The sequence below is a fragment of the Cajanus cajan genome, chromosome 2 (genome assembly GCF_000230855.2).
Source record: "Cajanus cajan strain Asha chromosome 2, NIPB_CcT2T_4, whole genome shotgun sequence".
NCBI classification, from domain to species: Eukaryota; Viridiplantae; Streptophyta; class Magnoliopsida; order Fabales; family Fabaceae; genus Cajanus; species Cajanus cajan.
The window spans coordinates 57,151,287-57,165,657 of record NC_138518.1 but is presented as its reverse complement, the minus strand read 5'-3'; the positions used below and the strand labels follow the sequence as shown (position 1 = coordinate 57,165,657).

General features: G+C 31.6%; 2 protein-coding genes across 2 annotated transcripts; both read left to right on the top strand.

The window, feature by feature from the left end:
- Nucleotides 1-2,995: 2,995 nt before the first annotated feature.
- Nucleotides 2,996-3,937, top strand: LOC109811261 (uncharacterized). The gene has a single exon (XM_020374950.2). It carries the CDS (start codon nt 2,996-2,998, stop codon nt 3,935-3,937), a length of 942 nt encoding a protein of 313 aa, XP_020230539.2.
- A 5,188-nt stretch (nt 3,938-9,125) lies between these two features.
- Nucleotides 9,126-13,038, top strand: LOC109811290 (GDP-L-galactose phosphorylase 1). The gene is made up of 7 exons (XM_020374985.3): nt 9,126-9,831; nt 10,058-10,173; nt 10,798-10,857; nt 10,962-11,204; nt 11,287-11,472; nt 11,574-11,822; nt 12,394-13,038. Exons 1-7 carry the CDS (start codon nt 9,720-9,722, stop codon nt 12,721-12,723), a joined length of 1,296 nt encoding a protein of 431 aa, XP_020230574.2. The 5' UTR covers nt 9,126-9,719; the 3' UTR covers nt 12,724-13,038.
- Nucleotides 13,039-14,371: the final 1,333 nt, after the last annotated feature.

Here is a 14,371-nt window from a genome sequence, read left to right as displayed (position 1 = left end):
TGAAACATTCTTATCTTAACAAATATTTTTTCTAAGTGTACTTAACTTACATACCATCCTAATGAGAGTTATTTTGGAACACTAAAAACTTTACTTACCTAATAAGTTTGAATAGGCCAACAAAATAATACTTATAATAATTAGTTGCATCTTTAAACTAAAAATGAAAATAATAACATTTATGTTGTAAAAACTTCTAATTTAGTATGATATTTATAGTTCAAAGATAACATGTGAGTGAATCAATATATAAATTTAAAATATTATTTTCATTTTTTCACTTTCTACACTTTTGTTAGACAAAAGTCTGCTTGCAAACTATTTTTTATTTTCTACCAGAAAAAATTTAAAAACTTTACACACATTCAACCTCCTTCCATGTATTTATTTGTATCTTCAAGGTTAGATGATAGTTTGGATAATATAGTTATTCGTTGTAGCCATTTCAATGCAAATAATTTAATTTACTCATTTGTTTTTATACCATATTTAAATCTTCAAACTTTGTTTTTGGCTCTTCACTTATATTTGATAGGCCTCCATATTATAGATTAATACAATAACTCATACATTTTTTTTTCAAACGGTGCAAATTTGTACTTTAATACTTAAAATGGTATTTATAATTATTTTAATTCAATTATAAATTATAACTTAAACACACTTCTTTAAATTATAAATAAATAAATAATAAATACCACACATATATAAACAAACAGAAATATGTTATATATAAAAGTTTTTCAAACACACTAGCTTAGGAAAATAGCTACTAAATTTATTATTTTATTAAAAGTTAAAATGAGTAACGGAGTCAAACTAATAAAATAAGGAAACATGTCCAATTTGTCATCCTCATAAAGCTCCTTGTGGTGGAAACATGTCCAACTTGTTCATCATACGAAACTCAATAGCCAAACCTTTTATCTCCCTATCAATGCACCAAAATAGTTTCTCACAAAGTTCAATTGACATGCATAATCAACAATCACACTCAAACTAGCTGAAGAACTAGGTATGGTCGTTTATCGATGAGTGTCAATCAAATATTCTAGATTCATATCAAATTGTTTAATTTTTTTCTCATAAGGTTGATTGTGACCTTCAAGACGCAAAAGGGTTTACTTGAAATGTTTAATGTTACCATCAAGGCACTGAAATTGTTCCTCAATACGTTGGATTTGATCTTTTAAGGTGATCTTGTTCCAACATTGTGTTGTTATAGCCATATTCGCGAAGTTGAGTTTCTATTTTATCAAATTTGGTTGAAGGGGATTTCAATTTCGATTGGTTGAAACTTTGAAATTGCTACTTGATATTCATTGCAATACCTTCAAATAATATCAACATGAATAAATAAATTAAACAATATTCCATTTTGGTTTCGATTTACCAAATTTTCAGATACGCTTGATTAAAACAGCATTCCAAAATATACATTTTAAGAGTGCAATTAAATTAAAACTAACAACAAATTGAACCACAACCTCGACCAAAAATGATAAGCGAAATCAAACTTTGTTTTCCAATCTCGATTAGAATCTAACAAACTAATAATAAAAAAAATATATAAAAGATGTACCCTTTTGAAATTAATACACCAAAAACCTATATAGTCAAAATTACAACAATTCTCATAATAAAGCGATTTTGATCGCATACCAAGAATATTAAGGATTGTGTTGGAGTTTGAATCGAAGTATTTGCTGCAAAAAGGTGAGAGGGGATCTTGACAAGGGTGTCGTAGAAATGGTTGTGTGGCTAGGATCATTGGAAAGGCACTAGAGATTATGTAGATTTTGAGGTACTTGATTCAACTTAACACATTGCATAGAAGAAAACTTTTTGAACTCTCACCTCACACCCTTTTGGCTTTTATAGGCACCACACCAACCACATTATGCATATGTGAAGTGGCCAACACCAACAACTAAAGAGCCTTATTGTCTTTTTTGTTTTATACATTTTTGTATTATAGAGGTATTTACAATGTATCATCTATCAATATTTAGAAAAAAATTAAAGAAATAAGAAAAATTTATTAGGGAAATATTAATTTCATTCAAATAAAATATATTTTAAGAAATGACGTCAGAAATATTAATTATATATTCAAAACTTAACTAATTAGGAAAATATTAATTTCATTAAAAAAACAATGTATTATAAAAATTGACTTTTGAAATATTAGTTATACATTCAAAACTCAATTTATCAGGAAAAAATTAATTGCATTCAAATATGAATATTTAAATTTTTTCTATTATTAAATAAAAAGGACAGAGATAATTATTTTATTTTTTATGGAATATTTATGAGTTGGCTGGAAAAAAAAAATTAATAAGACAACAAGTGCAATATTGCATTGGTAAATAATAAGAAAACAAACTATAAAGATATTAAATTGTTTAAATAACTTAAAATGGTTTTAAAGATGTGTCATCATTTTAATCTAGCTATGCTAGGGAAGCAGGGTTGGAAACTCTTAACCAACCCCGATGCTATCTTCACAAGAGTCTTCAAATCCAGATACTTCCCTCAAGGGGATTTTTTGGGGGCCCGTTTAGGCCACAACCCAAGCTACATATGGCGTAGCATCTTTGCTTCACAGGTAATAGTCAAGAAAGGAATCCGTTGGTGTGTTGGGAATGGTACTCGCATTAATGTTTGGAAAGATCCATGGTTGCGCCGGTTAGGAAATCCTTACATCTCCTCACACACACCCCCAAGGAGTGAATCCCTCATGGTAAAAGACCTTATTGATTTCTCCACTGGACGCTGGGATCTGCCAACTTTATCTGCTCTCTTTCACCAGCAAGACCTTCAAGCCATTCAAACTATGCCCCTCCTTCACCTAAACAAGCCAGACATGGTCACTTGGACACTAAATAGGAAAGGCATATATACAGTGAAATCAGCCTACTATCACCTTACGGAGCACACCATCTCAAACGTCGACCTAAGAACTCCAGGCAACTAGAAGTTATTATGGAACATGAAAGCCCCTCATACGATGAAGATCTTTCTATGGCGCTTACTACGTGGATGTTTACCTACAAGAATAAATTTGCAACGTAAGCATGTGCCATGCACCACGCTTTGTGTCTCGTGCAACTCAGAACTAGAGAATGAGTGGCACGTATTCTTCACATGTGCAGCTGCAAAAGACATATGGACATCTTCGGGTATGTGGGATAAGATAAAAAATATTGTAGAGCAGGGTGAAGGCACCACAGACACCGTTTTTCAGCTCCTAAATCATTTGGATACAAAGGAAGCAACAGAACTATTAGCACTACTATGGTGCATCTGGCGTAGAAGAAATGATAAGCTCTGGAATGATGTTTCCAGCCCTATAGGAGTATCCATTTTCCTCGCAAGACAACGTCTGGAAGAATGGTTAGCCGCAAGAACAACTAACCTAGCCCCATCACCACGGGTTGCTGAACCTAACTACTGGGTCAAGCCACAACCAGGTTTCATGAAGTGCAACACTGATGCTGCAATTTTCAAAGACACAAATAGTTATAGCTTCACTTTTTGCCTTCGAGATAACCATGGAAGGTTCAAAGCAGCAACCACGGGATGGTATCATGGACTCTCACCTCCACATGAAGCAGAAGCTATAGCTTGTATTGAGGCTATGTCTTGGCTCACAAACTCTTCTTATGAGAACGTCCAAATTGAACTTGACTGTAAAACAGTGGTTGATGACCTACATGGATCTAATCAACTCTTATCTGAATATGATCTTCTGATCCAAAAAGGACGATCTATCTTAGCCTCTCATAAAAACCTCTCGGTTAGGTTTATTAGGAGACAAGCAAATCATGTTGCTCATTCCCTAGCAAGGGCAGCAAGATCATACGCTAGTCCCCACACTTTTGATTTTATTCCACCATGTATTACTTCTCTTATTATGAAAGAAATGAATTAGTTTTGTTCCCTTCAAAAAAAAAAAAAGATGTGTCATCATGTGTTTTTGTTTGACTAAATGTGTTGACAAGTGTAAAAATGAGTGTGATTGGGTACGTGGGGAGGGTAAAGAGAGAAAAGAAGGAAATGGATCCTCTAACTTTATGGAGGAAAAGTTATGGTAACTTAATACATTTAAACCATTGAATTTGTAATAATAAATCAGATTGTGACACGTGTACATTTAAATCAAAATATATATCGTACACGTGTCACAATCTGATTTATTTTTATAAATCTAATGGTTTAAATGCATTAAGTTGCCGTAACTTTCATTTCTCAAAGTTAGAGAATTTGAATCCAGAAAAAAATAGAGAAATATCATTAAGACATGTGTTTTTGGGACTATCGAATTTATATGTATAAAATCATTCAAATTTGATGTCTCAATCATTACATTTTATAACATTTTTTGTTATAATATTTCACTCAACTCTTCATTGTCATAATCCATCACCGATAACAACCCTCCAAGGGTTACCTTTTTCTATACATGCAATAACTTTTAAGACAATTTTTTTTTAAAAAAATATTCCTACCAACTAATACAAAACTATTATGTGTGTTGTCTTCATTCGCAAACTTTCTTGGGAATCTTCCATGTCGGTTATCCATCCTTAAATTACTTCATGTAACAATCTCAAGTTTCTAAAAATATTAAAATATGTTTTAATTTAATTTAATGTAAAGAAGGATTTTTTCAATATTATATTAATTATACTATACGAGAAGTATTTTAGGGATTATGTTTAAATGTTTTTGATTAATTAAAGGAATGAGACATGTTTTGACTAGGATTGATCTATTAACTTGAGAGTTGGAGGTTTGGTTGGGAAATTTTAAAAAGGGTTAGGACATCAATTTTTTTATGTTTAAAAAGCTCACTCTCTTTATTTTTCTCTCTAATTGAAGAACTCCCTAGGGAGAGTGTAAAAGTTGTCGAAACATATCCCCACCATAGCTATCATACATAAATTCCTGCAATCATCATCAACACATCAACAACATACTATAAACAACTTCATCTACGGTCCAAACTTCGTTGGAAAAAAGAAAAAAAATCTTTTGTTCCTAGCCCTCAAGGCTATTTGGAACTCAACACTCATTCCTAGTTGAAACAAGTACAACATAACCTCTTAGGGACAACAACATTCACTTCTTAGTCCAACATAAGAGTTGGTGAAACTAGTGGAAAAGAATTTTGTTTCTCTTATTCTAGCTCCATTAAAGTTCATACTTCTTACCCCATGGAACTCATGCTTCAAGAAGCTCAACAAAAAATGGTGGAAAGGTAAGAAAGAGGATGTGTCACTTCCAAGGGAAGGTAAACAAGAAATGAAGAATATGTCACAAGGAGAAATTCCTTAATAAAATTTCTTAAGGAGTAGATTTTCTTAAGAGAGAACTAAAGCTTTTGAGAGAGAAAATTGAAATCCAATTTTATTCATAAACTCAAAAGTGATGTCTAGGTACAAGAAGAATCAAATATATAGAGTTTGGTAGTTTGTGGTGCAAGTTAAACTAATCATGGTTAAGTGTAACCAAGGTTAGGCCAACTTATATTTAAGACTACTAATTGTGGTTACATTTTGAATTTGAATTTCCCTACTAAAAATGTTATTATCATAGATCTAGAGGAGCCAATAGAAGCTTGTCATATGACAAAGTGAAAGAAGTGTAACTCGTGTCAATATCCTAGATCTAGAAACTTGCCACATAGCGAGGTGCAAAAAGTGTGACTAAACAAGACAATGTAACTTTGTTGGAGTTTGAAAGACCATGAGACATGTCCCCCAAGTGGATGTCCAACCTCATGGGAAATGTACTCTCATGTGTCATTCAAGCCCAATAAATCCATATCTTAATTTCTAGTTACATTTCCCCTGAAAATACTATTTATATTCCTAAAAATAAAGATTACAATGAAATAAATTCAAACACTATTTGACCAAAAAATAAAAGGTCAAAATTAAGAAAATATTTACAAGTAAAAAGATACACAAAGAAGAGAAAGTAATTCACTAAAAATGACTCAAAGCTTAATAAGTGTTTGAGCCTTCTTCCTTTTAGCCTGACACACTCCTCTTGGTTTTTTTTTTTTACTTGACCCCTAGACATGATGTCATCAACAATGCATTACATAGCCTTATAGACACCTCCTGAGAAAAACAAGATTCTCATTGAGTGTTGGTATTTTGTGACAAGTGTACCAAGTCTATTGTAATATAAGTGTCAAAAGAGTTAAATCATTTAAATAAAATTTTCACTTATCACTTAGTGATCAAATCCCTTTATGGCATCTCATTGAGCAAACTATGACAAGATGAGCGATCAAAACCTTTTGTGGCTCCCTCTCGCTAAGTGAGCTTCTCTCGTTAAGTAGAGTTTCAACCAAAATACTAGTTGAGCAAGACTTGTCTTGCTGAGCAAAAACCCAAATATGGGTTTCTGGTATACAAACTATGAAGACCCACTCAACAAGTATCATATTACAAAGTAAGAATGCGATACCTTCATAGTGTTTGCATCCACCAACAATATTCTCTAATTTTAGCATGCAAACCATCCAAGCTCACCAAAATAACATCTACGTCGTGAATCCAACCAAAAACCACATGCAATAAACACTTTGGGTACAAACTCAATAATTCAATATCATCTTAAAAGAATGAAGACCAAGACCCAATATATCTTATCAATTCTCAACATTCATCCATCAATTCAACACAAGGTAACAACAACTACGCTTATACAATCTATATAAGCTATAATTAAGGTAGAAGAAACTCCTTCTATAACTCTATTAGAGCTCCTTTAGCTTTAATCATCAAGAATCTCAACTCTACAATTTTCCTTCAGCCTACACCAATTTTTAGCTTTGGGGGAAGATCCTCAACCTTAGAGTCTCCCAAAAGCTTGAACAATAGCTTGAAATTTTGAAAGACCTTTTCTCTAACTTCTCTCTAAACACTTTAGATATGAACTTATGAAGTACATTTCTCAAAATATGTCTTATATACCTTAGTCTTCCTTAAGAAAACTCTCACGCACTTAAATTATATCTTCCATAACATAAGTTTACGTGTCATCTAAACTCCATCTCTCACCCCAACACAGGCAACATAAGATAAGACATCACACTTAATTTCATATATTTCAAATATACATAATCAAGAAAAACATGGTGTTACAACATTCTTTTAAAGAATTTCAAACCTCTAAAATATTTATAGTTAAATAAAATTATGTGCAAACAACTATTGTTATCATTGTCGTTACCATCATCAATGTCACGACTGCACTAGTACCACTATCAACACCATATTCACCTTCATTACTACTACCATTATCATTGTCAATGTTGGTGGTAGCGATACATATCGACGACAATGGTGATAATGACGATGTGATGATGGTTGTGAAAGTGATAATGATGTTGAGGAGGTGGTGGTTGCAGTGGCAGAAGTACCCCAATGATAGATGATTATTGTTCTAAATATTTAGCCAACATGTATTTGTTTAATTTTTAAGTTTTCTAAAATTTAATTATAATTAAATTTTAACCATTAAATATTTAAATGGTAAATGATAAAAATGTAATCACATTACTCTCTATATTGATAATATTACTTTAGAATAAAAATCATATCTTTATATATATATATATATATATATATATATATAATCTATTATTATAAATTAAAATAAAACTAATATAAAATAGTATAGAAGTATATATAAATTATATATAGTATAGGTATCGATAAAAATAGAATAAAAAAATTTAAATTACAAAATTAAAAAAAATAGAGATTTTTTTTATGAAAATAAAAATATAGATTTAAAAATAAGAATTGAGATAATATAGAAATTATATAATGATTAGTAAAAGCAACCTTTATATATTAAAAAATAAATAATTATTTTACGTAATAATATTTTAGATTTTTTTTTTCAATGAGAGGTTTGTAATATTTATTTTTAACTTCTTATCTTATTTAATTTTTATTTATCATAATTAATATATTAATATTTTAAAATAAATTAATAAATAAATTTTTTTATAATATAAATTATCACCATAAATCTAAAATATAATTTATTTATTTAAAATATTTTTTTAAAATTTTTTTAAATAAAATTTATATATTAAAATATAATATTTATTTATATATAAATTACTATAAATTTTAACTATATATAATTAACATCCATATGTATTTTACATGTTAAAATATTATTAATTATAAGAAGTATAAGTAGTTTGAAAAGAAAAAAAAGTAGTTTAAAAAGTCTAAAGACCAAGAAAAAAAAAGAAATTATGTGACGAATATTCTTTTGTATATTAGTAAATATAGATATATTTTCTTTAAGTTATTTTTTTTTTATCTTCTTTTAAAATTATTATTTTTTAAGATTAAATTATATTTTTAATTCTTTTATCTTATTTATTAGATTCATTTTAATCTTTTATCTTCTGAGATGTTTATTTTGGTCAAATATCTCTTAAATTTGAGTTGATTTGATTTTTTTTAAATGATAATTATTTTTTATTTTGAAATAATGATAATTTTTTATTTTAAAACATAATCTTGAATATATTTTTAAATAATTTAAGATTTAAAATTTATTTCATTAAATTTACTTTTATGAAAGTTATTAAATATAATTGAAATTTAAATAAAAAATATTATAAATATAATAAAAATTTCATAAAAATAGGTTCAAAAAATATTAAAACTTTAAAAATATAATTTTATGCCACTTTTTAATTGTTCGTGAGTTACTTTTCACAAACTCTATCAATATTTTTAATATTTTTGGATTTAAATATTAATTAAATATTATAATTTTTTATAAATAAATTTAATATTATAATTTTCACGTCTTAAATGAGTTAAAAATTAATTTAAAATTATAAAAGTATGAAATTAATCTAAAGATAAAAGATAGAAGACTGAAATCGTTATTTTGACAAACAAAAAATTAAAATAAATCTAAAAATTAAGATAAAGTAAGATAAATATAATTTAACTTGTTAATTAAAAAAAAAAAGAAAAAAAAAGAGGCTTGTATTTTCTAAAACATAGAGTTTGGTAATTGTAAATTTCCTATTGATTTATGAAATTTAGGTACTCCCACAGCCACAAGCCCATAACCAAATCTCCAATCTATCATCTTTCTCTCTCTTCTTCTCCTCTATAAAACAAAACACTGGTCCTCTTCAACACCCCCATTAACCACCAACAACCCTTCTTCTCCTCACTTCGCTCCAATTCCCTTCTGGGTTTCGCAATTCGACCCACTGGGTCCCCAAAGCCACCACCTTTTCCTCCGTGGAACGCTGAATCGAAGGGCAAGAGGGAACAACAAGAAGGAGAAACAAGAGGAGAGAGAAGAATTGGGTTAAAACCCGGGGTTGAAGCATTGCAGACATCACGGCTATTCAACGAGTTCGCCACTCTCTCTCTCATGCCCGTTGTGTCCGACGCAAGGGTTGTGTGACGGAGAGCAACCCTTCGCCGCACGGCGGGCGTGGCGCTTTGCCTTCCGAAGGCGGCAGCCCCTCCGACCTCCTCTTCCTCGCCGGCGGTGGTTCCCTTCAAAATTAGGACTTCCTCGTAGTGTTAGTAGTGATAGCAATAGCGTCTTCAAGAGTTAATCCATAAAGGGGTGTCTTGTTTCCTTTCTTGTTCTTGTTGTTATTGTTCTTTGGTTTTGGTGGGGGATTAGTTTTAGATAGGATGATGTTGAGTATTAAGAGGGTTCCCACTGTGGTTTCCAATTATCAGAAGGACGAGGAGGCTGCTGCCGGAGGTTGTGGTCGGAATTGCCTAAAAAATTGTTGCATCCAAGGTTGTTGTTTTTGCTTTTGTTTGGTTTGGTTTTTCTTTTTTTGGATGTGTGATGCCAGGTTTTAATAAACTGCAAAATCTCTGTGGTGACATGTGAAGCCTTTATCAGCAATTTCACATGATGTGATGGATCGTGATGAAACTGTGACTCTAGTTTAAAACCTTGGTGTGATGTGATTGATGAGTTTTTGGATTTGGCTCATTTGTGGTTTTTTTTTTGGGAACAGGTGCGAGGCTGCCTTTGTATGCTTTTAAGAAGGTGGACCCGGTTGGAGGAAAGGAGTTGCCTTTGCTTGGATGCAAGGAGCCTGTAGCCTTTCTGGACTCGCTTATTCTTGGGGAGGTACTTATGGAATTTTGATGGTTCTGTTTTTGTGAGCGTAGGTGTGCTATTGTGACGTGTTTTTGAGTTTTTTATGGTATGGTGTTTTGGTTTGGGTGTGTAGGTGTGTTGTTATGTTATGTGTTGAGTTTTTTAAGGTTTGGTGTTTTGGGTTGGGTGTGTCGGTTGTGTTTCATTTTTTAAAGGCTTCATGTCTTAATTTGTGTGTAGATGTGCCATTATGTTATGTGTTGAGTTTTTTTTTATGGCTTGATTATTGTGCCATCATTATGTTATGTGTTTTGAGTTCGAGCTTTTTGAGGCTTAATGTTTTATTTTTTAGTGTTTGTGTGTCATTTTTATTATGTTAGATTTGTGTTGAGTTTTCCAAGACTTGATGTGTTTGTTTTGATGTTGAAAGTACTCAAAAGTTTTGTCAACTCAAAGCAACTAGACAAATACTTTTCCGTTAAACTATCTTGAAAGTTGTGAAACTTGCAAACAACACATGCATAATTTGTGTGGAAGTTGGGATATAATGACGGTGTTGTGTTTTAATATTTTTGAAAGGTTTATTTTTTGTGTGTAGTTGTATCATGTTGTTACGTTTTTTTCTTCTAAGTATTTTGAGTTTCAATGGTGTAGTGGGAAGATCGTGTGCAGAGAGGGCTTTTCCGCTATGATGTTACTGCCTGTGAAACCAAGGTCTGATTTGTCTTGCCTTTTATTCTCTTTCTAGTTGTTTTCGTTTTTTGTATTATTTTGGGGTTGCATGGATGTTTTTTTATGTGTTTGCTTTTGGGTTATAGGTGATTCCTGGGGAGTATGGTTTCATTGCTCAGCTGAATGAGGGTCGCCACCTCAAGAAGAGACCAACTGAGTTCCGTATTGACAAGGTCCTCCAACCCTTTGATGAAAGCAAATTTAACTTCACTAAAGTTGGGCAAGAAGAGGTCCTGTTTCAGTTTGAGGCTAGCAATGATGGGGAAGTTCAATTCTTTCCAAATGCGCCAATTGATGTTGATAATTCTCCCAGTTTTGTTGCTATCAATGTAAGTTTCTTAGATTTTTTGCAGTCTTTGTCATTGAGGGTTTTGTAAAATAGGTGTTTATATGATACTGTTTATGTAACAGGTCAGTCCTATTGAATATGGGCACGTGCTTCTGATTCCTCGGATCTTTGAGTGTTTACCTCAAAGGATTGATCATGCAAGCTTCTTGCTTGCACTTCACATGGCAGTTGAAGCAAGGAATCCATATTTTAGGTTGGGTTACAACAGCTTGGGTGCATTTGCAACCATTAACCATCTGCACTTTCAGGTAGATCACTGCAATATACATGTTGATTACTGGCTTGTTAGATTCCTTAACTAGTGTTCTAGCTCAATTCAAATTGACATTTTCTGATTTGGACAAATCAGGCATATTACTTGGCTCTGCCTTTTCCCATTGAGAAGGCTCCTATTAAGAATATTGCCAAATTAAGTGGTGGAGTGATAATATCTAAACTGCTTAACTATCCAGTAAGAGGCCTTGTCTTCGAGGGCGGTCATACATTAGAGGATTTAGCCAATGCTGTTTCAGAAGCCTGCATCTGCCTTCAAGATAACAACGTACCTTACAATGTGCTTATTTCAGACTGTGGAAGGCAAATCTTTCTATTGCCACAGGTAAATTTGTTGTCTTTTATTCCCTTTTAAGAGCACGTTTGGATTTAAGTTTAAGAGAACTTCAGAAAACTTCTTTATTGAAAAAAAAAACTTACTTTCAGTAGACAAATACTCAAATACTCTTTCAAGTTTGTACCCAAACAGACTCTAAATCTTGTATCGTAGTTGTATAAAACCAATAAGTTTAATTACTGTTTTGGTCTCTATAATTTCATGAACTTTATCTTTTAATCTCTATAATTAAAAATATTTCATTTTAGTCCTATACATATCATTCTTGTTTTTTCTAGTCCTAAGTGCACGAACTTTAATTTTTAGTTGCCATAGAAATAGATAATAGGGGCTAAAATGGAATGCAAATGGTAATATATAGGGACTAAAATGGAATGTTTTTAATTATAGTTATAGCCTTATAGGGACTAAAAGGTAAAAATTTATAAAACTATAGATCAAAAGGGTAATTAAACCAAAATAATTACTTGTGGGTCGTTTGATCTATGTGTGTAGCCGACTTCACTTAGAGGATAAGAATTTTGCTGTTACTTACTCAAAATTGCAAATGGTCAAACAGTGCTATGCAGAGAAACAAGCTCTTGGAGAAGTGAGTGGTGAGCTTCTGGAGACCCAAGTGAATCCTGCTGTGTGGGAAATTAGTGGGCACATGGTGCTGAAGAGGAAGAAGGACTATGAGGAAGCATCTGAAGCCAATGCTTGGAGGCTTCTTGCAGAGGTTTCCCTCTCTGAAGAGAGGTTCCAAGAAGTCACTGCTCTTGTTTTTCAAGCCATTTCATCTTATGAGATGAATGTCAAGCCTCAGTGTCTCGAGGAAGTTGATGCCGTTAGCTCTAGCACTCAGCCTGCCATGGTGGCTGGTTCACAGCAATGCCTTGTGCTCCAGTAACAAGGCCCTGATGAACAATTTCATAGTGATTACGTATTTTATGAATTGCTATAATTATGTTTCAGTCAAATCTGTGTAGTATCCATTACTATGGTGGTGGCAGTTACTTAAGTTTGAAGTATTATGCAATGTTTTAAGGACTTCAAATATTATATGGTTTGTGTTTATTATGTGGACTTGCTGTATGGTGCTTGATTGCCTTCGTGGTCTACGTGAAAATACAATGTAATAATGACTGCTCTTGTCAGCTTATTCAGTGGTTAGTGTTTGTGGTTGAATAAAGTGGCACATACTTTTCATTTTGCTTTATAATAACTTGAACAGTTTTTATCATTTGATCACAGTTATTGCACTTTCGATAGTGTGCTGCATAATCCCGTATGAGTTGTGTGGCATGGGAATGTGCAAGTAGCATTTATACAATGGTGCTTGATCTATAGGTTTCACTTTGTGAGAAGCCTCATTACCCATTTCTTTGGTCTAAACACAGGTTAAAAGAGGAGATTTAGGATATTGGTATTTGGCACTGTTCTGTTGCATATTTTGGGAAAGAACAGGTTTTTATTTATTTATTATTATTATTATAATATACGCTTTTGACTGTTATTTATCCCTGCAATAATACTTGAAAATCAATAAAATCAGAAATGGGATTGATATATATATCAATAAACTAATCCTTGAAAATCAGAAAAATATTTGTTGCATAAAAGATTTGTCTATTTGGATTACTTATATTATTAGTCTCACGCAAAAGAATATATATAATAATGTATTTTTTGAAAAATGATAAATATCCGTTCTAAAGCATTTTTCAATATATTTTTATATAATTATGGAACTATTATTGATGATTTATTTTCAATGACCCAAAAGTATTCAAAAACATTTTTGTTTTTTTATAATTACAAATAAAGTGTGACATAGTTGGCACTCTTGTTCGTTAAATACGTGGTTAAAGATTTGATTCTTAATCTATGAACAAATAATTGTCAGGATAAATTCACTCTTTAAAAAGATCTTAATATCTCAAAAGATTAATAATTAACTTTAAGTAAAGGAATACCTTATTTAAAAAAAGAAAAAAAAACATTTATGCCAATAATTTTATGAGTTTGGCCATTAATAATTTTCCTGCTAAACAGTGGGTTGAAAAGAAATACATATTTTCATTATCAAAGTGAGTAAAGTAATTTCTGCAGTGTTTAGAACGAAATAAATGGTGCATATTATTGACTGTGGATAATATTTGGAAAAGAATAAAGTTTACAATAGAGGAAGTTTCCGAAGCACTCATACATTCGGTGCATTTTGGGTACGTAGATGGAACATTTTATCAGTATATGGAGGGATGGTTCTTGATATAAACTGTTCGGTTTTAATAATTAGCACATTACGTTAGTTTTAATAATTGCATTAACATAAACGATAAAGGTGAGATTTGAGTCACTACTTGAGAGCAAAAAAGATACTGCATATCCCAAGTCGTCTTTCCTTGTTTGTGTGAATATTCCTCATGATTGTGTCCTCTAGATTTTGTTTTTGAACCTTATTAAAGCTTTAGCTCCTGCTTGAATGGATTAATATTGACACACTCTTCCTTATGGATTCACACGATTCGTTTCAGAAAAATCACCTTTAAAGACTT